We start from the raw sequence: 27,950 nt of genomic DNA on the forward strand, positions 1-27,950 counted from the left end.
CTCGTTACCAAGTAAGGTTTTATGCTAGTAATTATTTTGAGTAATTACCAATAGTGTCCACTATTAAAGGCAGTGGACACTAACTTGGGAATTACTGAAAATAAGTATTAGCATAAAACCTTACTTGAAAAAAGAGTAATGGGGAGAGGTTGATAGTATAAAACATTGTGAGAAACGGCTCGATCCCTCTGAAGTGACGTAGTTTTCGAGAAAGAAGTAATTTTTTTGCAAATTTGATTTCAAGACCTCAGATTTAGAATTTGAAGTCTCCAAATCAAGCATCTGAAAGCACACAACGTCGTGTGACAAGGTGTTTTTTCTTTCATTATTATCTTGCAGCTTCCACAACCAATTGAGCTCAAATTTTCACAGGTTTGTTATTTTATGCATTGTTGAGATACACAAAGTGAGAAGACTGGTCTTTGACAATATTACCAATAGTGTCCAGTGTCTTTAAAGGGAGTGTATACCCTTTGGTAACTTCTCAAAAAAATAATTACTATAAAATCTTACTTGGTAAAAAGAAGCACTGCAATTGCTGATAATGTATCTTTGAGAACTGATTCCCTTATAAGGAATGTGGTTTTCAAGAAGGGATTAAAAAACTTTCACTCTGGGTAACGTTATGCAGAAATGTTTCTGATTGTGTGATCCAATCACGGATTATTCTTCCTGCATGGACATAACCGCTCCTGATTTTTGGCGATATCTCAAAAACCTTTTGAATCGCAATATTCACAGGTTAGGTTTTACTTTCATATGATTGAAACAATCGAACGATTCTTAAAACCAAAGGCTTACTTTTCTTTTTTTTAATGATTATGAAATACAATTCTGCATCTTGCTCCGCCGCTTACATCTAAGGAGGCTTCTAACACATTTATCAAGGCTTAAACGCTTAAACAAGGGGGGGGGGGGGGGAGATGGCACAGCGAGATTATTCACCACTGGGAAGGAGGTTGATTGCTTGGTTGAATCCTTGGTAGCAGTTGTGCCATCAGTAGCTGAACCTTATCGTAACCAGAGTTTACAAAAGCTCACCATCACCGATAATTGTAACCACTGCACCTCCCAGTATGGTACACAACAGGAGGCTCTGAAAAACACAAAACAAGTATTCTCAAATGAGATATTTTGCCACTTAACTTTAAAAAAAAATAACAATTAAAATTTATAAGGCGCTATTCCATCCAGATCATAGCGCACTAGAAAGAAATTAACTTGGAAAAAGGGTGAGTCTTAAGGACTTTACGAAAAGCAGATAGAGTGTTAGATTCCCTAGTGGCAGTTGGGAGATTGTTCCAAATCATGTGCCCAGCCACATCGAAAGCCTTCTGACCTAAAACGTTGTTTGCTCGGGGAACATTCAAGCGAGTGATGTCAAGTGTGGACCGAAGAAATCGTGGAGGAGTGTAATGTGACAGTAAAGTGGTAATATAATGAGGTGTACATTTTGTTAAAGCATTTATAAATGAGAAAAGCAATCTTAAAATGGATTCGTTCTCTAATTGGCAGCCAATGAAGTTCCCTAAAGTGATGGGGTAATATGTTCTCTCAAGGGTGTGGAACATATTAAATGAGCTGCACTATTTTGTAATCTTTGAACTCTGTCCAATTCATACGACGTTGCACCAAATAAAAGGAGATTGCCATAGTCAATACGACAGAGGACTAAAGCTCTGACAACATGATGGAGAGTATCCTTATCCAGGTACCGTTTGATTCTCCTTAAAGGCAGTGGATACTATTGGTAATTACTCAAAATAATTATAGCATAAAACCTTTCTTGGTGACGATTAATGGGGAGAGGTTCATGGTATAAAGTATTGTGAGAAACGGCTCCCTCTGAAGTGCCATAGTTTTCGAGAAAGAAGTAATTTTCCACGAATTTGATTTCAAGACCTCAGATTTAGAACTTGAGGTCTCAAAATCAACCATCTAAATGCACACAACTTTGTGTGACAAGGGTGTTTTATTCTTTCATTATTATTTTGCAACTTTGATGACCGATTGAGCTCAAATTTTCACAGGTTTGTTATTTTATGCATATGTTGAGATACACCAACTGTGAAGGCTAGACTTTGACAATTACCAATAGTATCCACTGCCTTTAAGTTACTTATAATTGGCAGGACAGTAGGGGGCCTGATATTTCACAGAGGCAATTTTCCCCATGCCCTTTTGGTCATTGATTATGTATTAGAAGCTTACCAGTTATACTCTAAAGTTAAATTAAAACTGAATCTAAAACTCTACTGTGACATTTAGGCATCAGTCTGATAGGCCTTTTCATTGTAAATTCCTCTTTGAGGAAAGTATAGGATTTATAATAATCTACAATCCCTTATCAAAACAATTAATGATTAGTTAAAAAATTGGGAATATTTACATACTAAACAACTGTAAAAGAAAAGTTTAAAAAATAACTTGTACGCCAAATGATTGATACTTGTTTTGACTATTGCGAATTGAAATCCTGATAAACTCAACCATTTGTTATAATTCGATAGGTCTGTTCATCTTGGTGCAACTGACAACACCGTCTACAACAAACAGTTGGTTGGGACAAGCAATAGCTTGCAATCACCATCTGGTGTAATGATTTCCTAGCTAATTACTTACAAAATGAAACCTCACAGATCACTAGGTTTCATATTAAATTACTCTACTTATGATCATTTGTCAGCCGAACACGGAATATATATAGTCTGTAACTGAAGACTTCAATAGAAACTTTGAAAGGAGATATTAATTTTAAGGTGTGTCTGACACTGTTTGTGACATGATGAGAATTGCAGGTGTTTTTAATCAACAGAGATGTTTCATCAAGCAGCTCAGTCGTCATCATTGTGCAAGTTTTAGAAGCTACATGTCATGCATGTGTGCTTTAAAAAAAGCAGCTCAGTCGTCATCATTATGCGAGTTTCAGGAGCTACATGTGTGCTTTAAAGACACTAGACACTACATGTACTTGGTAATTGTCAAAGACCAGTCTTCTCACTTGATGTATCTCAACATATTCACAAAATGAGCAAACCTGTGAAAATTTGAACTCAATTGGTCGTCGAAGTTGCGTGATAACAATGAAAGAAAAAACACCCTTGTCACACGAAGTTGTGTGCATTCAGATGCTTGATTTCGAGACCTCAAATTTTAAATCTGAGGTCTTGAAATCAAATTTGTGGAAATTACTCCGTTCTCGAAAACTACTCCACTTCAGAGGGAGCTGTTTCTCACAATGTTTTATACTACCAACCTCTCCCCATTACTTGTTGCCAAGTAAGGTTTTATTCTAATAAATATTTTGAGTAATTACCAATAGTGTCCACTGCCTTTAAAAACAGCAGTATGGATGTTTTATTTTTACAAATCTAATTTGCAGTACCCGCTGCTAAAACATTAGATTCAAACTGCCTCTAGCTACTGGGCAATCTCGGTGGTCTAGTTGGTATGACACTGCTCAAGAATTGCAAAGGTCGTTGGTTCAAATCCCGCTCGAGTAGTATGCCTACGGGTGATTTTTTTTTTTTTTTCAAAGAACTTGGGGAAGGACAGAGTATACAGTGCTAACACACATCGGTGTATGGGTAAAAACCAAAATGAATGTTAAATATAATCATATAATTTTTTAGACTACAAATACAAGTTTGGTTCTAAGCGTGCAAAGAGCTCTTCTCAAAAAGGTAAGGAGAGCAATTTAATACACATGACCATGTAGCTCTCCTCGTATTTTCTGAAAATGAAGGAAGCTGATGAAATACAAAGTATACACATCTAGCACTCAGACATACTTGTGAACGTACTGTATGTAATTTATACACTAAGTTGTCTGACTAGTTTCTTGTAAACGGCAACAAACACAGTTCAACAACCCTGTCTTTACAGCCCATGCAATAGTTTTAGTTTCATTTCAACATGTTTAATGACTACGCAATGTGCAATGTCTGTATCGTACAAATGTCCACATACAATGGGAGATTTTCAGGACACTTGGTGGCAGCAGACTTCCAGGTAAAATCCATTGTTCCCGGTAATGTGCGCATGCTCAGAACTACGTAAACAATGGAAATTGACATGGTAAGTCTGCTGCCACCTAGCGCCTCAAAGTCTCCCATGAGTACTGTAAGTTGAAGTCTGAAACTTCCCTTCCTATTAAAAGGGCCAGCTAGAATTTCACAGAATGACAAGGGGCAAGTTACGCACCACTTTCATGAAATCGGCTCAGGGCTCAAATTCACAAAGGGCTAGGATTGATCTTAACTGAAAATCACTCTTACATGTAGTTGCTAAAACAAAGTGTGATATTGCAATACAAATCACTACATGTATGTCAATCTCAGCAACTCATTTTCAGATGAATCGTGAAATTGGCCCCACAGTTAAAAACACTGGACACTATTGGTAATTGTCAAAGACCAGTCTTCTCACTTGGTGTAAACATAAAGAAAAAACATCGTTGTCACACGAAGTTGTGTGCTTTCAGATGCTTGTTTTCAAGACCTCAAAATTTAATTCTGAGGTCTCTAAATCAATTTTGTGGAAAATTACTTCTTTCTCGAAAAACTACACTCCAGAGGGAGCCTCTTCTCACAATGTTTTATACCATCAACCACTCCCCATTACTCATTACCAAGTAATGTTTTATGCTAATAATTTTTTTGAGTAATTACCAATAGTGTCCACTGCCTTTAAATTTATCACAAAGCACTAAGCATTGTCATTCAAAAAAAGACGAGTTGTCAATATTGCCATAGTGATGTATTGTGACATCCTGCTTTGCTCAGCAGTGAAAAATTGATTACACATCTAAAGATGAATCTTATTTTTTTCGTACTACCCCCAGCCTCATGTACATGGTACATCCCCCTACTATAATGTTTCATAATTACAAATCTAATTTGCAGTACCCGCTGCTAAAACATTAGATTCAAACTGCCTCTAGCTACTGGGCAATCTCGGTGGTCTAGTTGGTATGACACTGCTCAAGAATTGCAAAGGTCGTTGGTTCAAATCCCGCTCGAGTAGTATGCCTACGGGTGATTTTTTTTTTTTTTTCAAAGAACTTGGGGAAGGACAGAGTATACAGTGCTAACACACATCGGTGTATGGGTAAAAACCAAAATGAATGTTAAATATAATCATATAATTTTTTAGACTACAAATACAAGTTTGGTTCTAAGCGTGCAAAGAGCTCTTCTCAAAAAGGTAAGGAGAGCAATTTAATACACATGACCATGTAGCTCTCCTCGTATTTTCTGAAAATGAAGGAAGCTGATGAAATACAAAGTATACACATCTAGCACTCAGACATACTTGTGAACGTACTGTATGTAATTTATACACTAAGTTGTCTGACTAGTTTCTTGTAAACGGCAACAAACACAGTTCAACAACCCTGTCTTTACAGCCCATGCAATAGTTTTAGTTTCATTTCAACATGTTTAATGACTACGCAATGTGCAATGTCTGTATCGTACAAATGTCCACATACAATGGGAGATTTTCAGGACACTTGGTGGCAGCAGACTTCCAGGTAAAATCCATTGTTCCCGGTAATGTGCGCATGCTCAGAACTACGTAAACAATGGAAATTGACATGGTAAGTCTGCTGCCACCTAGCGCCTCAAAGTCTCCCATGAGTACTGTAAGTTGAAGTCTGAAACTTCCCTTCCTATTAAAAGGGCCAGCTAGAATTTCACAGAATGACAAGGGGCAAGTTACGCACCACTTTCATGAAATCGGCTCAGGGCTCAAATTCACAAAGGGCTAGGATTGATCTTAACTGAAAATCACTCTTACATGTAGTTGCTAAAACAAAGTGTGATATTGCAATACAAATCACTACATGTATGTCAATCTCAGCAACTCATTTTCAGATGAATCGTGAAATTGGCCCCACAGTTAAAAACACTGGACACTATTGGTAATTGTCAAAGACCAGTCTTCTCACTTGGTGTAAACATAAAGAAAAAACATCGTTGTCACACGAAGTTGTGTGCTTTCAGATGCTTGTTTTCAAGACCTCAAAATTTAATTCTGAGGTCTCTAAATCAATTTTGTGGAAAATTACTTCTTTCTCGAAAAACTACACTCCAGAGGGAGCCTCTTCTCACAATGTTTTATACCATCAACCACTCCCCATTACTCATTACCAAGTAATGTTTTATGCTAATAATTTTTTTGAGTAATTACCAATAGTGTCCACTGCCTTTAAATTTATCACAAAGCACTAAGCATTGTCATTCAAAAAAAGACGAGTTGTCAATATTGCCATAGTGATGTATTGTGACATCCTGCTTTGCTCAGCAGTGAAAAATTGATTACACATCTAAAGATGAATCTTATTTTTTTCGTACTACCCCCAGCCTCATGTACATGGTACATCCCCCTACTATAATGTTTCATAATTTTTTTAGGGAAATTCTCAAGAAGTCGGCAACCAAACCATGGCATTGGGTGCCTTAAAGACATACACTTTCGGAACAAAAGTTCACAGATTTACAAATAACTTACAGGGTTTACAGAAGGTAATGATGAAAGACTTCTCTTGAAACATTATTCCATGAAATGCTTTAAACTTTTTGAGAAAACATTAAAACAATATCAATTCTCGATATCGAGAATTACGGATTTATTTTAAACACATGTCATGACATGGCGAAACGTGCGGAAACAAGGGTGGGTTTTCCCGTTATTTTCTCCCAACACCGATGACCAACTAATTTTTCACGATTTGTTATTTTATATATATAAGTTATGATACACGAAGTGTGGGCCTTGGACAATACTGTTTACCGAATGTGTCCAATGGCTTTAACAAGCCTTGACCATTGATTATGTTGGAAAGTTTCAGATGTAATGTAGAATTTGCACATTATGAGTAGCTATTGAAACCACAACTACATGTAGTGATACTGTAGGGGAAGGCATGTTTTATTATTTGTAAGAACGATGAAATGTGTTTATTGCCATTTTGACAATCATAATTCCATAATGAAACAATAACTTGCATCTGAGCACAGAATCCTTTTAAAAGGTATGTTTCGCATGCAGACTTATGGGAAAATTACAACTGAAACCAAAACTAAAACTAAAGTGTGTTATTTTGTTGTTGTTGTTAGAAGGAACACTAGGGTTTCAACCTTCTGTATTTTAGTTGAAGTTTCAATTGTTCAATTTGTAGGATTCCGAAGTTTCTGAAATGATTTAATTTCACTTATTTCTTACACAATTTTGTACTTTAATTTGTGTTAACTATGAAATGTACACCAATGCATTCTTCAACTTCTTAATATCATTATAAAAAATCTGCATACTGCACATCAGGTTAATTGTATTGACAACAGGTTCACCAGTGGCTTAAAGACAGTGGACACTATTGGTAGTTGTCAAAATCCAGTCTTCTCACTTGGTGTATCTAAAAAAATTCATAAAATAGCAAACATGCGAAAATTTGAGCTCAATTGGCCATCGAAGTTGCGAGATATGAATGAAATAAAAAACACCCTTGTCACACGAAGTTGTGTGCTTTCAGATGCTTGATTTTGAGACCTCAAGTTCTAAACTTGAGGTCTCGAAATCAAATTCGTGGGAAACTACTTCTTTCTCGAAAACTATGTCAATTCAGAGGGAGCCGTTTCTCACAATGTTTTATACTATCAACCTCTCCCCAATACTCGTTACCAAGTAAGGTTTTATGCTAATAATTATTTTGAGTAATTACCAATAGTGTCCACTGCCTTTAAAAGCATGCACATTACACATTTACATCTTACTGTACATGCTGTATGTTTGTTACATTTTTGTAAATTGGGGAAAAGTACAGTGTATGTCCATTCTCAACAATGGTGTGTACAATTTCCAACTAAATTGCCACATCTCAATTTGCCCTGTGGACTACGAGTGCAACATATTTGAAATCTTTGTATTCCACTCCTCCCCCCTCAGACATGTTTGAATAATTCTTTGAATTTAGTTCTACTGTACAGTACATCCTCACCAATAAACATGATAAACCAGTTGCGATTCTCTACAATGGTTATAAAAGGTTACACAATGACATTGCACAAAATGTTAAAAATCTTGGCTCATAAAAGTCCTTAGGCTTTTAATGAGTTTTTAAAGCACACAGCCCTAACAGTCACAACATCAAAAGATAGACCTACATGTACAATACAATTTTAATGTCAATTGCTCATGAATGTACATGTGTATTTGTCTCCAACAATAACACTCCCCTTTGACAATGTAGTCAAGTCCAAAAGGGTAAACAAATGTTGCTTCAAATGTTACCTCTCTATAATGCACTGTACATGACAATTATGTTACGAATTGAGTTTTAAAGAAACAAATAGACCCCCACCTATCTGGTTATTTGTTTACTTTTGTCAACGGTTGTGATAACAACTGTTGACTGGCTTCCCATCCCAGTTACATGTATGGGTCAATGGTTTATGGCAGTCTTCCCCGGGACAGCTCATAAGAATGGCATGTAATGATGCACCACTGGTCCTTCCCACAGAATTAATGACAATACGCACACACCATACCAAAGGTATGAATGTACATTTCATACATGTTGGAACCATGGTGCCATAAACTATTGCTCCATGGTAGAATTTAAAGGCACTGGGTACACGTTTAGTATGATAATTGTCAAAGACCAGTGTTCTCACTTGGTGTATCCATAGGGTATGTAAGGACAGCCCATGGTGTATCTCATCATGAAGCATAAAATAACAAGCCTGTGAAAATTTTGGCTCAATCGGTCATCGAAGTTGCGAGAAAATGATGAAAGAAAAAACACCCTTGTTGGACGAATTTGTGTGCTTTCACATATAGGAAAAGAAGACTTTAAAGCATGGAGACTATAAAAAAAAAAGGGAAGGTACATGTTTGGTAATTACTCAAAACAAATATTAACTTAAAAACTGACTTGGTAACGAGCATTGGAGAGCTGTTGATTGAGTAACAAACATTGTGGGAAACGACTCCCTCTGAAGTAACATAGTTTTTGAGAAAGAGGTAATTTCTCACTAAAATATTAAAAGACTTCTAGCTATAGAAGTCTTTTATTCCTATCTAAAAGCACACAAGTTCGTCCAAGAAGGGTGTTTTTTCTTTCATCATTTTCTCGCAGCGTTGTTGACCAATTGAGCCCAAATTTTTACAGGTTTGTTATTTTATGCTTATGATGGGATACACCAAGTGAGAACACTGGTTTTCGACTATAACCAAAGGTGTACAGTGCATTTAACTACTGTACAAGAGAGGACAGAGAGCATGAGGCTGTTGGTGAAATTGTGTATAAGTGAGAAGACTGGTCTTTGACAATAACCAGAGGTGTCCAGAGCCTATAAATACAATGTATGAATGTATGAAACAATTTCCAGAAATGCAAGGTGACATTTAAACAATAGAATTCTGTCATAATGGGCTGAATGGCATTACCAATACCACATGACTCAGATGTCACAGGGCTTCCAAAGCTGCACAGTGTGTATTGTGACCAAGGCCAAAGGTATTAAGTTTGGGTCAGTAAACCTCCCAATTGACTAAAAAGAAAATTAAAGTGTTTTTCTACAAAGTATGTTCTTGAACTTTAAAAAGTGCCATAAAAAAACAATGAGAGTAGGATTGATGTTTTCATTTCATACACCAAATCTTGTTTTTTTTTTTTAATTGATTCGTCCTGCTTGATGAGAGATTATATGGAATACATTTTTCATTTAAAGGCAGTGTACACTATTGGTAATTGTCAGAGACTAGCCTCCACAGTTGGTGTATCTCAACGTATATATGCATAAAATAACAAACCTGCAAAAATTTGAGCTCAATCGGTCATCGAAGTTGCGAGATAATAATGAAAGAAAAACAACCCTTGCAACATGAAGTTTTGTGCGTTTAGATGATTGATTTCGAGACCTCAAGTTCTAAATCTGAGGTCTCAAAATCAAATTCATGGAAAATTACTTCTTTCTCGAAAACTACGTCACCTCAGAGGGAGCTGTTTCTCACAATGTTTTATACCATCAACCTCTCCCCATTACTTGTTACCAAGAAAGGTTTTATGCTAATGATTATTTTGAGTAATTACCAATAGTGTCCACTGCCTTTAAAGTGTTTTTCTACAAAGTATGTTCTTGAACTTTAAAAAGTGCCATAAAAAAAAACAATGAGAGTGAGATTGATGTTTTCATACTGTACACCAAATCTTGTTTTTTTAAATTGATTCCTTCCTGCTTCATGAGAGATTATATGGAATAAATTTTCATTTAAAGCCATTGGACCCTTTCGGTAAACACTATTGTCCAAGGCCCACACTTCGTATATCACAACTTCTATATCAAACCTGTAAAAATTTGGGCTTAATCGGTCATCGGACTCGGGAGAAAATAACGGGGAAACACACCCTTGTATCCGCGCGTTTCGCCGTGTCATGACATGTGTTTAAAATAAATCCGTAATTCTCCACCACTACCTTCTGTAAACCCTGTAAGTTATTTGTAAATCTGTAACCTTTTTTTTTTTTCAGTACCGAAACGGTCCAATGGCTTTAAATTCCTCATCCCACCATCATAGAAAATGTATCTTCTTCAGTCATGTCAGTTGACTCGGTTGGTTGTTTTGAAATTCAACAGCTTGGCATTTTTACCCTTCTTTTGGGACCAAAAAAGGCCCAGACATTGCTATAATGTTCATTTATTTTATCAAAGTTTGTTAGTAAAAATGTCATCAAAAGTGACATTGTTTTGATTTGTTAGAAATTGGGGCGCTATGCTTTCAATATAGAGAAAATTGCAAAATTTGCAAAATGGTTAAATATGACTTAAATAGACTATCGATACATGCAACATGTACATGTACCACTGCAAATGTACTGGTGGTATAAAATGACTAATGCCATTGAACTCCTGTTGTTCAAATTCTTCATCAATGATGTCAATAATTATTTCTGTGCAACGTCAACAAATTTCAGCATCCATTCTTACCTCAATCATGCTTAAAATACAAGCTGTAGGCCTATCACTGTAAATAGCGGCCCAGTGGTAAAGTCTATCTAATCTAATAAGGCATAACTTTTTTAGTTCTACAATTCTACACACTGTACTCCTGTACAGTGTACATAGTAAATGTACAGTGTACATGTAGATGTATTTAGTTCATTGTACACCAATACTATTGATATTTGACTTTACACATTCAATTACACTAAATTACACTTTGCACCTTGATTGATGTAATTTTTGCTCAATATACCTGGATGTTAAAAAAAAAACGTTCAAGCACTTTTTATAAGACGCCTCACTACTTATTACCTCTACATTATTGGTAGTTCAATTATGTTCATGAGGAGACTTTGCTTTGAAAAAACCTAATAAATAACGTCTCTACAATCTAGAAATGATAACAAACTTACTGCGATCAGGAGATGCTGGATGCACGAGCCTTCCTAATTTGACACAACCACTTGATGACACGGGCGTTCTTGGTGATGATCGACGACGACGTATCCGGGAGCTTCTTGGCAAGATGCAAACCCTCGTTGCTGACATTACTCCCCCGAGAAATGTTATCCGAGTCCTCCGTACTGAAGGAGCCAGCCCGGTCGTGCTTGTACTCGTGCATGTTGTGGAACACGTCGTCCTCGTCGCTGTAGTGTAACGGGGAGAGGGGTCCCTGGAAAAAGCTGTCGTTCATCCCCATCTGATTGAAGAAATAGTCCACCTCGGAATGAGCACTTGAGATGGAGCATCTCGGACTCATCCCAAGATCCGATTTGGAACGGCGGCGAAGCATGTCTCGTCTGGTAGGGGAGGTCAAAGACGCAGGCGGGGAAACGAAGGCATCTTTGCGTTTGCTTTTAGTTGCGATATTCAAATTAAGTAAAGGTCTGGCGAGGTTAGTTGCCTGGTATCTACATGGAACTGATGATCCAGCGACATTAACTAACAAGGGTTTGCTATGCGACATATCTGCAGTGCTATCGTCTCTCTTGGACTGCTGAGTTGCTTCCTGCTCTGACTTCTTAAGATCCGAGATTTTCTGTCCTCTTTTGAGAGTGTTTAAATCGTCTTCGGGGTTTATTATCCTTGAGAGCAAATTCTGCAATGATTTATCCTGCTTCTTACTGTCAGCGCGAGTCTTACGGACACGCAAGACTTTACTCCTTTGCAGCTCTTCGTCGCTGTCTGTCTCTGAATTGTCACCGTGACTTCTATCGGATCTGGACGGAAGTCGGTGCCGCTTGTATTCGGTTGCACCTCTTCTGACTTCCGTCCCCTTTGTCTGACTAACTTCTGCCACTTCTTGCGAATTATCTTTACTGAGCAAGTCCGCAAGAGAAATCTTCTTGGCTCTTGGTTCCGCAGCTTTCGTACTTGTCTCATTGTCACCATGACGTGGTTCAACGTTTCTGCTGTGTTTGAATGGTGGAACATCCGCCTTCTGACCAAACTTAGAACTCCGACCGCACTCCTCATGTCTTGGTTTTTCCACAAGATCAACGTGGCGTAGCTTAGTCTTATCTGGATACCTGACTCCTCTATTTTCATTCACATTAGACACAGGTTCCTGGGCAACGAATTTGATCTGCTCATACGGGTGTTCCTGACTAGTCATTAAAGTCAGTTCAACGTCTCTAGATGAAGCTACCTGTGACGAAACTTCAACAGTGTTCCTTTTGTTCTCTGCCAGATTGTTAAGGTTTAAGTTTAAATCTTTGCTGCCTGTAGTTGTCGGCCTGGTTGGACTGAAGGTTCCTCTGAACCCCTGTGAAGTTTCTGTACCAATTTGGTTTCCATTACCATCCTCAATCACAACAGGCTCATTGTCCGTTTTAGAATTCTTATCGTTGGCATTCTGTAGATGCATCGGGCTGCTCATTACCCCAGAGAGAAAACTCTTAACTGTTGTTTTTGCTTGTTCATGCATTCCTGGTTCTTGTGAAAACAGTTGTCTTGGCAAATTCTTATTCGGCGCGTGGGTCCTCGGAGTCTGTACCACTGTCGATGAAGCTCTTAGTTCTCGGCCAGTGATTCGGTCGCTCTTTGTGACCCACTCTTGGTTCTGATTGAAATTGATGGGCGCCCAGGATTTCTTTTGAAAATTCTCAAGGGTGTCTGGACTGGATTTGACACGTTGATGGGAAACTGATGGAGCCGAGACTTTTCTTTTTTGCTGTTGATGAGGGATGTCCTGTTCTGGCCTCAGCTGATCGTCGTGACTTAAGTGTCTGACCCGATTTGGCTTTGTCTCCGATGAACTTCTCGCGAGATTGCTGCGATCTAGATCGGATTTTGCTCTTCGGTGGTTGACATCCATGGAGGAAGATTCTTTCGGATCGTCTGATTCCAGCCTCATCTTGGAGACCCTCTCTCTAACATGTTGGATGGGATGTCTTGCACCAGATGGTTTAGTGTCAGTGGAGGGCTCAGTTGATTTTTGTTCCATGCTTTGCATCAATCTGGCTAGCTCGTCCGACTTCATTGCTTCAGTCACCTCATGATTGTTGGCATGGAGCGTCTCCTGATTCTTGCAATTTCCTGCAACAATTTCTTGAGAGTGTTTATGTCTGGGATTTGCATTACTACCAAGAGAGTGCTTTCCAAGATGTAATACGGGGTGACAGTAATCAGTTTCATCAGTGGATGTGGGCGCTCTTTCATTAACTGTTATTGATGACATCTTACAAAATGGCTCAATTGCGGCTAAGCTTTGCTCCGATCTCTCTGAGACCCGACTCCGGGGCTTGAGGACAATCTTATTGATCTTGCGTTCTTGACAGCTCTCCTTCATGGCATGCTGTGCTTTGAAGCGTTCAATCTGTCGTCTTGTCAGCTCAGTTTGATGGTTTGTTTTCGGTTCCGCAGCAACTTGTCTTTCACTAGGATGACTCTTGTCTTCACTTGAAGAGGACCTTCTTGCCGGAGGGTGAGCAACCTCTTCTTGGCTGTCCTTGACTGGTTCTGTTGATTTGAGACTTAACTGAGGTTTTCTTGAGTTTCTGCTTGTTGTATGATCTGTTTCTCTACCGCCTTTCCATGAGTGGAATGATTTTGGCGAGCTCCCCGATTTTTCCGTTGGCGTTTTTCTACCCTGACTTGTGTCGCTCTCGCTCTCCGCAGAGCCGATCACTTGAAACTGCTCCTTTAACTTTCGGACACGACTACCAGCACTTAAAGCTTCTCTGGGGCTCTGCGGGGAGGCTGAAGCGGACGAGACGAGAAGATGATTCGGAGAGGGATTAAGAACGTCGTCGTCCGAGGAGCTGTTATTCTTCTCGCTGAGTGCCAAAGAGGCTGCAACAATCTCAAGCGTTCGATCTCTTCCTTTCCTTAACGTTGTAACTTCTGGTTTCCTTACATCTGAGTCGTCAGGTACAGGGGGACGGGGACAAGTTTTTTTCGGCAGCTGTGGACCTCTGTCACCAGCATCTCCACAGACATAATATGGCACTGCTTTGAATACATGGCTTTCTTGACTGGCGGTAACACGAGACGTTTTAAGTTCTGTTGGCTTTGTTCTGTTCTCGTTTCCTTTGGCGTCGTCCAACTCCTCACCGCTTCCTGTTCGAACAAACTTGGCACGGCTCTCAGCCAATCGCTCCATGGCTGATTTATGCCCTAGTTTGTGATGATCCTTTGTAGGCGCTTCACGGATGAAACTGGGTCCTGCGTTGAGAATGCGGAGAGGGAAACTTGTGGTCGCAGAGACCTTAGATGTTACAGCCATTCTGATTGGTCCTGAGAGATAAAAAAGGAGATGGTAAAAGTGACTTGTTATGAGAAGCATTCTCCCTTAACAGTGGTTCGCTGGACAAATGTCAGTTAGTCTTGCATCCATATACACAGACCTTTTCGCAAATATCATTGCACAAGCGCAGACTGTTGAATGAGGTGCAATGTGGGATAGATGGATCAAATTTGATCACCAGCTAGCCAACAATGCACCTAATTCCAAGCTTTACGCCACAGTATTTACGAAAAGGTCTATGTGATCCCAAGGGATTTGAAAACAAGTACATTGGGGTTAAGTATTCACAATGTGGCTGAAACAAGTAAATAATAACCAAAGGTAAGTTAAAAAAAAAAAAAACACTGACTTTAAAGGGTTGACCAAAGTCAAATTTACTAGAGTGGTCTACCATTCTGTACACTTAGGAAAATCCATTCTTCACCACTGTTATTACATTGTGTATTGAGTGTGGGGATGTACAAGTCTACATAGTGTTTTAAGTCCCTACATTTATGTGAACCTTTCGTTCTCATGTCCACACGACGTACATGTACATTGTATGTACATGTAGCGTTAAAATGCACACAAGCACAGCTGGTTCAGATTGCCTTTTTAAAACATGTTTTTAAAAGAAATAAAAATAACACTATGGCATACCTGTATATTAGGATGTATATATCTTGTGAAGAACTGCAGCCACTTCCAGCATGGTACATCAGAGGATACAGCCGGCTGAGACACAATCACTGTAGAGGATGAGTCAATCTTTGTAATCCATTCATCTAGAAATAATCCCAGAGTGCTGCATTAGCCATTGTATTGTCATGCATTCATACAGAAGCTGCCTTTCTGTCAGCTAGTTGTACACTCTCTCCTGAGAACATGAAAGAAAACACATTCACATTGGTTAGCAGTCTGTGTATTAACTGATTTGTTTCCTGTTTCATTGATGAGGAAAAAGCAGAGGGTGTGATAACGAGAAATGACAACTGCAGTGCTACAGTGACATTTAATGGCAACAAAATGCTAAGCGCTGTCCCTTTTCAAGCCTTGCTCAAGGCAGTCGAATTATTCACTCTGAAAAAAGACCGCCGCTGTATAAAAACCCACCCGTATTCACTGTGCGTAACATCGCACGACACGATGCCCCCGTATACTATCCGCATGCGTTGGCCGTCAGGCCGACAGCCTTGTAGGGTCTGTGTTGAAGCCACTGACCTCATTACTATAATAAGCGAAGAGTTCCCACGGTCAGCTCATTACCATAATGCCCGCGAAAGACGAGACATGTTTACATCACACACCACCACCACGGCACTCAGCGAGCATGATAGGGTCCAAAGGTCGTGATAAGGAGAGTACGTGATTGGACGTCAGAATGAATAATTCATTTGCCTTACATCCTGTGTTGTCTGATAGGTCTGACGAAAGATACATGAGCTGCATGCTAGCATATCCGAGAGCCCTCCCATTTTTTCCACTAGTGGAATTTTTTTTCATGAAACACATAAAACCTGGAAGTTACAGACCCGACAGGGCTGTCGGCCTGATGGCCTCCGCATGCGGTTAGTGGTACGAGTGCGGATGACTTGTGTGCACAGTAGTCGTACGATGTGACAGTGTGTATACGGGTGGGTCATGCGGTGTGATCACACGCACCACGCACAGGGTATATGGGTGGGTTTACAGCGGCGTCTTTTCGGAGCGAATAATGCGACTGCCTTGAGCAAGGCTATCCCTTTTCGAAAAAAAAAGGAGGCGGCCTCTAAAAAGGAAGTGGGCGGGGACACTAAACATGTTTTGTTTTTGTTTGTTTTTTTGTTTTTTTGGTTTTTTTTTGGGGGGGGGGTGTAAGTGAAGCAAGGTGTTAAACAGGATTTTACACAGGACCATCGGCCTGAGGCCAGTGATTTTAATGCCAGGCCAGTAAACTCAAGACAGGACAAGTCTGGTGGTATTTTTTTTTGCAACATCATAGTGTTTGTTCAAATAAAACCATGGAAATCACTAAAAGACACTGGACACTATTGGTAATTGTCAAAGACCAGTCTTCTCACTTGGTGTATCTCAACATCAATGCATAAAATAACAAACCTGTGAAAAATTGAGCTCAATTGGTCGTCAAAGTTGCGAGATAATAATAAAAGAAAAACACCCTTATCACACGAAGTTTTGTGCGTTTAGATGGTTGATTTTGGGACTTCAAATTCTAAATCTGAGGTCTCGAAATCAAATACGTGGAAAATGACTTCTTTCTCAAAAACTATGTCACTTCTGAGGGAGCCGTTTCTCAAAATGTTTTATACCATCAACCTCTCCCCATTACTCGTCACCAAGTAAAGTTTTATGCTAATAATTATTTTGAGTAATTACTAATAGTGTCCACTGCCTTTAAAGCACAATGAGACAAGAAAACAAATTTAAGTATTTCATTGATCTTAGAATTGTAAAGCCTACACATAGGGATAAGAAAACTGACCAGACAGAAAATGGATTAATCAATTATTTATTGATTGTGTTAGAATCACTTCAACATCATTAGGGAATAATTACAGCTTTATCTTTGGGTTGAAGTGGTTTGAACAAAGTTATGAAGGTCACACACGAACCATTGTTTATTTTACACAGTACATTGTACACCACACGAATACATTGTAGGAATGTAGGAGTGGCCAAAGGGTTTTAGGAAAATTGCAGCTATGTAATAATGATAACAGGATAAACTTAATGTAAACATTATGGATTAATTTTTAATACAATTTTAAGTTGCTTTATACTTTAATTTAATCAATTTTAGTTACATTGTTACATTAATAATGATGCTCTCTGTGCACAGGGTGAAGGTTAATTATGTAAGATTGTTACATATTTTCATTTCATCCCAGGTCAAAATTCCAGTTGAACCCAGTTAACTGAGGTCAACTGGTTCAACTGGATAGTGACCAAACTCGTCCATTTTCCATAATAACCAACTGGTTTGGACTAGGTTTAACTGTGTTCAACTAGGTTGAAATTATAAACCAGTTGGTTTGTATCCATTTTCCATATTAAACCAACTGGTTTTAACTGTGTTTAACTAGTTTACCAACTGGTTTTGAACTACTAGTTCCAGTTATAACAACACAGTTTAACTAGGTTCAACTGGTATTTTGACCTGGGATTTCAGTTCGTTTGATTAAACATCACAATTCTTGGCCAACAGGTCATATCAAGATGTGATTTACAATCAGAGTTATACAAAGTAGCAAAAGTTGTAGAAAAAAGTATCTCAACAGTATCTCACCAAGTCAGCTCAAAATCTAGACGCTTGGTTAAAACATGGGCGTTGTCTTTCTTTAATGTGATGTCATTTCACATCCTTATAATTATATTTTATTTTTGACGAAAAGGGATATCAACCATAATTCATAGGAAAAAGCCTGACAACTCACTGGCCTCCACTTACTACAGTTAAAACAAACAAATAATTGGCATTGGTTTAAAGCCATTATACACTTTCGGAACAGAAAACAAAATAAAAAGTTCACAGATTTACAAATAACATACAGGGTTTACAGAAGGTAATGGTGAAAGACTTCTCTTGAAATATGATTCCATGAAATGCTTTACTTTTTGAAAAAAACGTTTAAACAATTATCAATTCTCGATATCGAGAGTAACGGATTTATTTTAAACACATGTCATGACACGGCAAAAACGTGCGGAAACAAGGGTGGGTTTTCCCATTATTTTCACCCGACTCCGATGACCGATTGAGCCTAAATTTTCACAGGTTTGCTATGTTTTTTTATCAGTTGTGATACACGAAGTGTGGGCCTTGGACACAACTGTTACCTAAAGTGTCCGATGGCTTTAAATAATTTATAGTCTAGAAGAGTTCTAATGTCAGGTGCAGCATACCAGAGTATTAGAAAGTAATTCTAAAAAGATTACACAGTTGCATTCAATTTATCATACATTTTTTTGTCCATCCTACATTGTAGTATTGTAGGCCTACAAACATCACTTCAGTCTCGATGTACAACTACAATGTAGCCAGTTGTTCACACCATGCAATAACTATTCATTCATGCCTTGTTAAATCTTCTGAATACATCTTCATCTTCATATAAATGATCATGGCACAGCATTTGTTTGCATGTTGAGTATTGAGTGTCAGACAGTCTTGACAGTGTGTGAATTCATTCAATATGGTCAACCTACATACACTGGAATAGAAATCTGACAATTGCCTGGCATGGGCCCACTACTGATTGTCAGTAGGGGCCCGTAGGGCCCTATGGATCGGAGACATTGGACAACCTTTCCATCAGGGAGTCACATAATAGACACATTTTTCACCGGCATTGACAGTTGATGTAGGTTTCAGATGTGACTACGTTATGTCTGCGCAGTGCCGCTGTTTCACTGTACATCATTGTACGTCCGTACTTGTACTATGATATAAAGAAAGTAGTAAGATGCCACCTGGGCCAAATTCAAGGCTCTGCTTACTGTGGAATTCTGTACGTAATGCCAGCCCATTGAACTAGCCTAGAAGTAACATTACCTCTTCTGTGAATTTCCCAAAATTGTGTAAGCTGAAAAGCCACTGTTGAATCCTTTTGACACAGGATAATTAAATGCTATCATATTTCTTTCAACAGTGCCTGCTTCCCCACTTCAACTTCTATCCTATTTTAGAAATAACAATACTCTTTCCCACTTCTTTCTGCCAAGGTCTCAAGTTTGTTTATGTAACCAACAGCTATTGAGAAGTGAGTCAACATTACAATGCCAACCGTAGGTTTTTTTTCAGAAGGGTATATTTAAATCACAATTACAACATGAACTGATTCATATATAATTGGGTCATGAAAGTGGATTGTTAGGCCTATCCTTTATTTCGACATTCACTTCCACAAAAGTTAAAGGAACACATTGCCTTGGATCGGACGAGTTGGTCAAAACAAAAGCGTTTGTAACCGTTTTGTATACAATGCATATTGGTTGGAAAGATGTTTTAAAAGTAGAATACAATGATCCACACAAGTTTGCCTCGCAATTGCGTGGTTTTCCTTCTACTGTGGGAACTAACACGGTCAGCCATTTATGGGAGTCAAAATTTTGACCCCCATAAATGGCCGACGTGTTAGTCGAGGAGGTAAAAGGAAAACCACGCAATTTCGAGGCATGTTTGTGTGGATCATTGTATTCTACTTTTACAACATCTTTCTACCCATATGCATTTTATAAAAAACGGTTACAAACGCTTTTCAAAGACCAACTCGACCAATCCAAGGCAACGTGTTCCTTTAAAGCCAGTGTATAGTACTTTGGGTATAACAATGGAACTCTCACTTGGTGTAACATACATGTACACCCCAAAATGCTATGCATCAAGGTAACAAACCTTTGCAAATTAGTGCTCAATTGGTCATCAAATTTGCAGATATATAAAAGAAGAAAAAACACCCTTGTTTTTTGTTGCATTAGAATCTTTTGCCTTTAGATGCTCGTTGAAAACTTTACACGCCTGAAGCCTTTCTCAGGTTCAAACTTTTGTGTGAAAAATCGCCTCTTAATCTGAAACTATTACCTCAAACGGGGCCAATTCAAATTAACAGTGTTGGAAATATCAACAGCTCTCCCATAGATGCTCATTATCAAGTAAAATTTTATGGTCACTGATGTACACCAAAAGTACAAGCTCTGCCTTTAAAATCCTTTCATATGAAAGCCCGCCAATAATGTTTTACATTGTATGTAACCAACTTTTCTTGATGACTAATTTCCAGAGAAAAGTGCATCACAGTAGGCCCCTTTTGGATTGAACATTCATACTTAATAATATGCCAAATACATATGTACCATGGAGGAAGCAATGTACTTTGGACTGTGTTTCACTTTGGATTGTGTTTCAGTTTTAGAGACAAACCCCACTGCAAGGCTGGTAGAATACCAGAAATTCCATGGCCACTTATTAATAGTCACTGTTTGTTTTTGATGACTGCTCTACTGGAAGTAGTTTATAGGGAGAGATTTATGTTCTAAATTCTCATCGTTGATTTGACCATAGAGGAAGATTTGACCAATTTTATCTGGTGGGGGGGGGGGGGGGGAGGGGGTGGACCGGGCAATACATTATTATTTTAACCTTGGAGGAATATCTTTGCCCCCAATTTCAAGGTTGTGTGCCGAGTGCTGACAGTACTTTACATATTTTTTAATCTTAATTTTGGTTTTTACCCATACACCGATGTGTGTTAGCACTGTATACTCAGTACTTTCCCGAGTCCTGTAAAAAAATATCACAGGCATGTTACTCGGGTGGGATTCGAACCCACGACCCTTGCAATTCTAGAGCAGTGTCTTACCAACTAGACTACCGAGGTTGCCCGGCAGCTAGAGGCAGTTCGAATCCTATGTTTTGGCAGTGGGTACCGCAACGATATAATAGATGTTAAATTTGCATCGGGGATAAAGAATATTAACTTTGGTTTTTACCCACAAGGGTCGTGGGTTCGAATCCCACCCGAGTATCATGCCTGTGATATTTTTTCACAGGACTCGGGGAAAGTACTGAGTATACAGTGCTAACACACGTCGGTGTATGGGTAAAAACCAAAATTAATATTCTTTATCCCCGATGCAAATTGAACATCTATTATATTTTTTAATCGTTTTTAAATTTTGGGTGGGTCAACAAAAATCAAAGTTTAGATTTTATTTCATGAACAAACCTAGCTGGCCGAGCTGGCAGGATTGTCATTACACCTGACTAAAAACTACTACCAAGTTGTTTGTTGTAAAAGCAGTGGACACTATTGGTAATTACTCAAAATAATTATTAGCATAAAACCTCACTTGGTAACGAGTAATGGGGAGAGGTTGATAGTATAATACATTATGAGAAACAGCTTCCTCTGAAGTGGCGTACTTTGCGAGAAAGAAGTCATTTTCCACGAATTTGATTTCGAGACCTCAGATTTAGAATTTGAGGTCTCATATCAAGCATCTGAAAGTACACAACTACGTGTGGCACAGAGGGTGTTTTTTTTTTCATTAATATCTCGCAACTTTGACGACCAATTGAGCTCAAGTTTTCACAGGTTAATTTATGCATGTTGAGATACACAAAGTGAGAAGACTGGTCTTTCACAATTACCAAAAAGCCATCACAAACAGACATTGAGTTTCACATTTTTTTTCCAGCCACAACATTTCTTGGTTTCCAATAAGTAGCTTTTGATCACATTGTTGACACATACACCAACCCTTTCCTTTACATCACTGTTCTTCAAAGCTTCACGTCCAAGACCTCGACCCCACTCAAATATTACTCTCACTTCAAGAGTTAGTCGAGAAAATACAAAGTGACAGCTAAATTTTCCTTTATTATATCACCTGTCATTGCTACATGTCAAAAGGACTTACTGTCAGTCTGCCTAGAAATTGTATTCACTTACTTTAAAGGCACTAGACACTATTGGTAATTACTCAAAATAATTGTTAGCATAAAAACTTTCTTGGTAACGAGCAATGGAGAGCTGTTGATAGTATAAAACATTGTGACAAACCGCCCCCTTTGAAGTAATGTAATTTTTGAGAAAGAAAGCAATTTCTCAAAATATTTGAATTGAGTTTGAGACCTCAGATGACGTCTCAAATTCAAGCATCTGAAAGCACACAACTTCTTCAACAAGGGTGTTTTTTTTTTTTTTTCATTATTCTCTTGCAACTTCTACAACCAATCGAGTTCAAATTTTCACATGTTTGTTATTTTATGCATATATAATATGTTGGGATACACCAAGTGAGAATACTGGTCTTTGACAATAACCAAAGGTGTCTGGCGCCTTTAAAAAGCATCTAGGGAAAGGATCAAATGGAAAGGTACAACGTACATTGTAGGGTCATACTTTGGACTGGTGATGACCCAGGGCTAGAATTTGGAAGACAAAATCCACAGACCACGGGGCTTGTTGCTCAAAAGGTTTACTGGACCAGTAACCGTGTTGCAAGATCAGAATCAAAATCGAAAAACAAATTCACTTGAAGCCTTGAAGGGTATTAAAAGCTCTACTATGAGTAGGATTTGAAACTTTGCATGGTGGAAATAAGATATAGAAGAGTTTGCGGTAACACCATGTTGGATTAACTTGACGTTTTTGATCAGTATGCTCTGATCGTCTGTCTCCAGAAGACGATCAGAGCATACTGATTGAAACGTCAAGTTAATCCAACAGTACTTTTCAGAACCACCCCAACTCATTTAGAGATTGTTATTGCATGGTGTTACGGCAAACTCTTCTACCTACATGTCTAGCTCCTCTACTATGATCAATCAAGCATCGCATTTTACATCTTGGTTTAACGAAAGGTTAGAGACTTTGTTTAGACCTTCACCATGACTTTAATTAGCTCATTGGGAATGAGTGTGGACCACAAAACTGAATTTGACCTTGGACTTGGATCCTTCATTGGAAAATAAAATAATTCCTGATCACTCTTGCTAGCCTTGGGTGTTTATAGGCATAAATCACCATTAAGAAAAGAAAATCATGGATCTGTTTTAGAGAATGGACTGTCATGAGAAAAAAAAGAGGCTCTGCTTACACACTATACTCCACCCTTAGAACTTGCTCTTAAAATACAAGGCGCCCTAAGCGCATCCGGGATTAAGCAGAGCCAAGAAAATGCGAATTGGAGCCAGACATTCAAAATCAAGGTGTCCGAAGTACAGCTGGTGAGTTATGACAAACTTTTCACCTCCCACGATGGCTGCAGGTTGAATAAACTTGACTCTTAAAGGCAGTGGATACTATTGGTAATTACTCAAAATAAATATATTAGCATAATACCTTACTTGGTGACGAGTAATGGGGAGAGGTTGATGGTATAAAAACATTGTGAGAAACGGCTCCTTCTGAAGTGACATAGTTTTCGAGAAAGAAGTAATTTTCAACGAATTTGATTTCGAGACCTCAGATTTAGAATTTGAGGCCTCGAAATCAACCATCTAAATGCACACAACTTTGTATGACAAGGGTGTTTTTTCTTTCATTATTATCTCGCAACTTCGACGACCAATTGAGCTCAAATTTTCACAGGTTTGTTATTATGAGCATTAATGTTGAGATACACCTGTACACCAAATACTGGTCTTCGACAATTCGACAATTGGCAATAGTGTCCAGTGCCTTTAATAATATATTTATGTCAAACATCATGGAAGAGTTGAATTACAATTTCAGGGCTATGTGTTTCTACTAAAAGTTTATACTTCTTTAAAAAACAGGCAGGGGGTCCATCCAATGGGTTGATGGGAGGGTCAAATATGTTAGACTAGCCCTAAATCCCCAAGCATTATTTTTCAGACCTTGAAATTTATTTGTGGAGAACACATGGCAGTTATTTATTTGTTGTGAAGGTTACTCTGGGTATGTTCTTCAGACCCGACCCGGTTTAACTTCTACGAGCAGCAGGGGGTGGTCGTAAAAATAAAACCCCCTTGCGTTCAGACAGCACTGAGTTAAACCCGATACGATTTATCTTTGGTTTTAAGAGGTCAAAGCAAACGCGACCCCGTTACTCTAACATCCTGTTTATTGGCCTGTTCATTGGTCCCCGTGTGTTTACATAATGATTATGGAGGTCAATGGGTCGTCTGTTGTGAGTTAAACCGGATGTGGTCTTTTTTTATTCTGTCCACACACAGTGTTAAAAGATAAACCCGAAGCGGTCTAAAGATAAACCCCCTCCCTGGACGGTTTATCTTTTGTGGGTTTAACTCGATTCGGACTAACTTTAAAACCATTCAGACACACAGAGTTGAACCATAGAGGAAGTTCCTCTATGGTTGAACTCGATCGGGTTGAACCATGAGTTAAACCAACTTTAGTACTGTGTCTGAACGACCTTTAGATAACTGCAGACTATCGGGCCGGTAGAGGCTTTTTGCAACGAAATACATACGTGTAGTAATAAAAAAGTACTGTGCAATAAGTTTGCAATTTGTGGAGCTGTCAAATAAAGGTGTTGACAAGAGGCCATCAGGGACAATGTGTTGTTATGTTATTTAGGGCTCGCCCTTAACACTGGCTGGGTGTACATTGTCTGGTAAAAACTGTTGTAGGCTAGTGAACGCCACTTCTCAAGATGCCCTGTGGGTTTCTATAGACTGTGCGATCTACTGCTCATTGATAATGCTAAAAAATAGTATCCTCATTTTCAGATGCACAAGTTATAAATCAAATTTAATGTTTAAATTAATTTTTTTCAGTGTGTAATTATTTATCCGAACATTAAACATGGTTGTGAATATAAAGATATTGTCCATTGACGATACGCTTTACTTGTATTGTAAGTGTATGTTAAATTTGCATCGGGATTAGGCCTAACAAATATTATTTGTTTTTCATACCAAAAAAACAAGAAATGTAGGGCCCAAATGTAAAGCATTTAATCAGTTTTCCTCAAGCCCTGTAAAAAAACAAGCAGTTTCAACCAGCTACACAGTGTAGGGTTAAAATTGGTATAATGTTTGGTTCAAATAAAAGCCAAAATCAGCAGGAGCATCGATATGGAAGTGTCGTGGCTGAGCGGTTAAGAGCACCGAATTCAAACTTTGGTGTTTCTGATCAGCAGAGTGTGGGTTTGAATCCCCAGCCGTGACAGTTGTGTCCTTTTAAAGCAAGACACCTAACCATTGCTTCGTCCTTCGGATGGGACGTAAAGTCATGGGTCCCATGTGTTGTGTAACGCATGTAAAAGAACCCAGTACACTTATCGAAAAGAGAAGGGGTTCGCCCCGGTAATCCTGGCTTTTAAACCCTTATAAGGTGCTAAATAACAGGGTCTCAGAATTCATCACTGCAGAACCTTTCTTTCTGAAAGTTTGTATATATACTCAGCGCCTCGAGTACCTTGTTTGGTAGATACGTGCGCTATTGACCCCTTGCACGCACATCACACGCGGCGACTGATGCCACGCTCACCATGTTGGTGGGCAGTTAGGTTTACGTGTATTAACGCTGCGTCGCCTAAAATGCGCACTTCGCTGCATAACGCACAGCATACTCTATACATAGAGTTATATATGAAAACGCACAGTGAAATTGCCCACCAGTATAGCGCATTTAAGATTTTTCTGATGATGACGTCAGGTGAAATGGGTCAATATAGAACTAAGACTTCAATATTATTATTATTTTTTGAAATTGTAGGAACATTAAAGTTCTGTCCAGGGTGTCAGTTCAGTAACTTAAGGCCGCAAAGTTCACGACCTTGCACTCACACCTTCCTACATGCATGGAGGTAGAAATGTAATTGCTCTGTGCTTAATAAAGGAATCTAAAGAAAGGACCAGTTTGTCATGTAAGTGGGGTAGCTCTTTGGGGAAATGTCTCCCGACTCTGAGTATGAATGGAATGTAGACCTACTTGCTATTTAAACAGATTGAATTCCCCAAAACTTCCACTCCAACATAGAATTTGTGGAGCAGATATTTCAATGGATTGATAATAGTTTTTGAAAGATGTGAACTAGAAAAAAAAAATACAGTGAAGGACACCACTTTCCATAGCTGTCACGAATCTATTTTTGAGTAATGTGACTTCTTTTGAAACTACCCAAAAGTGTTTCACATGAATGATGTGCCGGCCTTGAACTTTAATCTGGAAAGGGCTCAGCATTTCCCTCTGGTAAGGCTCGATTCAAAGGGCACCACAGCAAAAGCACCGGGCACCACAGCAATTAATACTGTGGACTGGGTGTCACTCGGCTAATTATTTTGAGCACTTTGCATTTTTTTTGTGTTCCAGTAAAACTACCCAAAAGTGTTTTTTCTTTCTCAATGTGTGAATGGCCATGATGCAGATTTATTTGTTTGTTCTATTTGTTGGCAGGAAATGGTATTGAAAATCTCTCAAAAAAATAACTTTCATTAGGCCCTATGCCATTAAAACATCAACTTTAAAAATGTATCTTCGTACATTTTTTAAGTAAATTTTTGAATGCCACACTTTCGGTTCAAGTAACTTTTTATTTATTTACTTAATTTACAGTTATTTGTTTATTTTAAACAAATTATTAAAAAACTCATCCTGTACCTTTTATTTTTATGAGCAGACACTGACACTGACGGCGGTAGGAATTAAACTCTGTATTAAAATGAAGTTGATTAGACAATTCAAATTCAGTTTTCATTTATAGTTTTACACTATAGTTTCTAATGTACATGATAAATCATCAATTAGTACAAAAAACATTTCACAGTCGCACAGACAGATCTTCGGCATTTCTCCACAGACAGACATGTAAATTGTCAATGTCATATTTTAATTATTCAAAAGACAGACAAATAAATACACTACCTAAATAATACAAACAAATCATTATTTTTTTACAGACAGATCATAACTGCAAACAAGACAATAGAATATAGGGAAAAGTTTCCGTATGGCGCCACCACTTTTTCATTCGATATGAAATAATCTAGGAAATTCATAATCTAATTTACCTCAATGAGATATCCTTTTTTCTAAAAATGAGTGAAAAAGTGGTGGCGCCATACGGAAAGTTATCCGAATATAGATTTTTCTCGCTTGCGACTTCGAGTGCGTGATTGCAAAACGCGGCGGCACCAGGGGCATCAGGAAGACTACACCCGGCCCCACGCTACCTGACTACGGCGGCACCTACACTCAGCAGTCAGCTGGGCAGCGGTTTGCCCGTGCAGCGTCGTCAATAACTGCGTTAATTTGTTTTTGAAAAGACATACAATTTACCCATCCACACTGTCAGAAACATAAATGACACTCGGATGACACTGTAACACATAAGACAGTCATAAACACTTTTTGAATTATATATTTTTTAACTAAAATATGTGTGAAATTACCTTAGAAATGTCCACGCTCCCACATTCACCGACTCCGATCAAAACAGTTGTTGTTTGTTGATGACAAAACAATTAACGGTAAAAATCAGATTGAGTGTGTGATTAAATTCAATACGTCTGGATCTTAGACAAGTATTACGCTATGTGGATAGGTTATGGTGGGTTACCAGTCTAAATTTCTAAACTTTTTCAAGGTAGGGGGCGCTGTTGATAATCTGCAACGTTTCTTTTCTAAAAATCATGAGTACAACCGTACAACAGTAATAGGCCAACATTTTGTTGACAGGCGGGTCATTATTTATTTGCAACAGGGTTTAAGGAGCTGATGATA

The 27,950-nt window shown here is 38.5% G+C and overlaps 1 protein-coding gene across 1 annotated transcript; it reads right to left on the minus strand.

Moving 5' to 3' along the window:
• Positions 1–387: 387 nt before the first annotated feature.
• On the minus strand, positions 388–27,747 carry LOC139952265 (uncharacterized). The gene is made up of 4 exons (XM_071951342.1): positions 27,620–27,747; positions 15,394–15,610; positions 11,420–14,744; positions 388–1,096 (listed from the first exon to the last, which is right to left on the minus strand). Exon 3 carries the CDS (start codon positions 14,731–14,733, stop codon positions 11,425–11,427), a length of 3,309 nt encoding a protein of 1,102 aa, XP_071807443.1. The 5' UTR covers positions 14,734–14,744; positions 15,394–15,610; positions 27,620–27,747; the 3' UTR covers positions 388–1,096; positions 11,420–11,424.
• Between the last annotated feature and the right edge of the window lie 203 nt (positions 27,748–27,950).

This window comes from Asterias amurensis, chromosome 20, assembly GCF_032118995.1.
Source record: "Asterias amurensis chromosome 20, ASM3211899v1".
Taxonomy (NCBI): domain Eukaryota; kingdom Metazoa; phylum Echinodermata; class Asteroidea; order Forcipulatida; family Asteriidae; genus Asterias; species Asterias amurensis.

Excerpts from the sequence above, each read along its gene's own strand:
- LOC139952265 (XM_071951342.1), bottom strand. The coding sequence starts at position 14,733 with ATGGCTGTAACATCTAAGGTCTCTGCGACCACAAGTTTCCCTCTCCGC.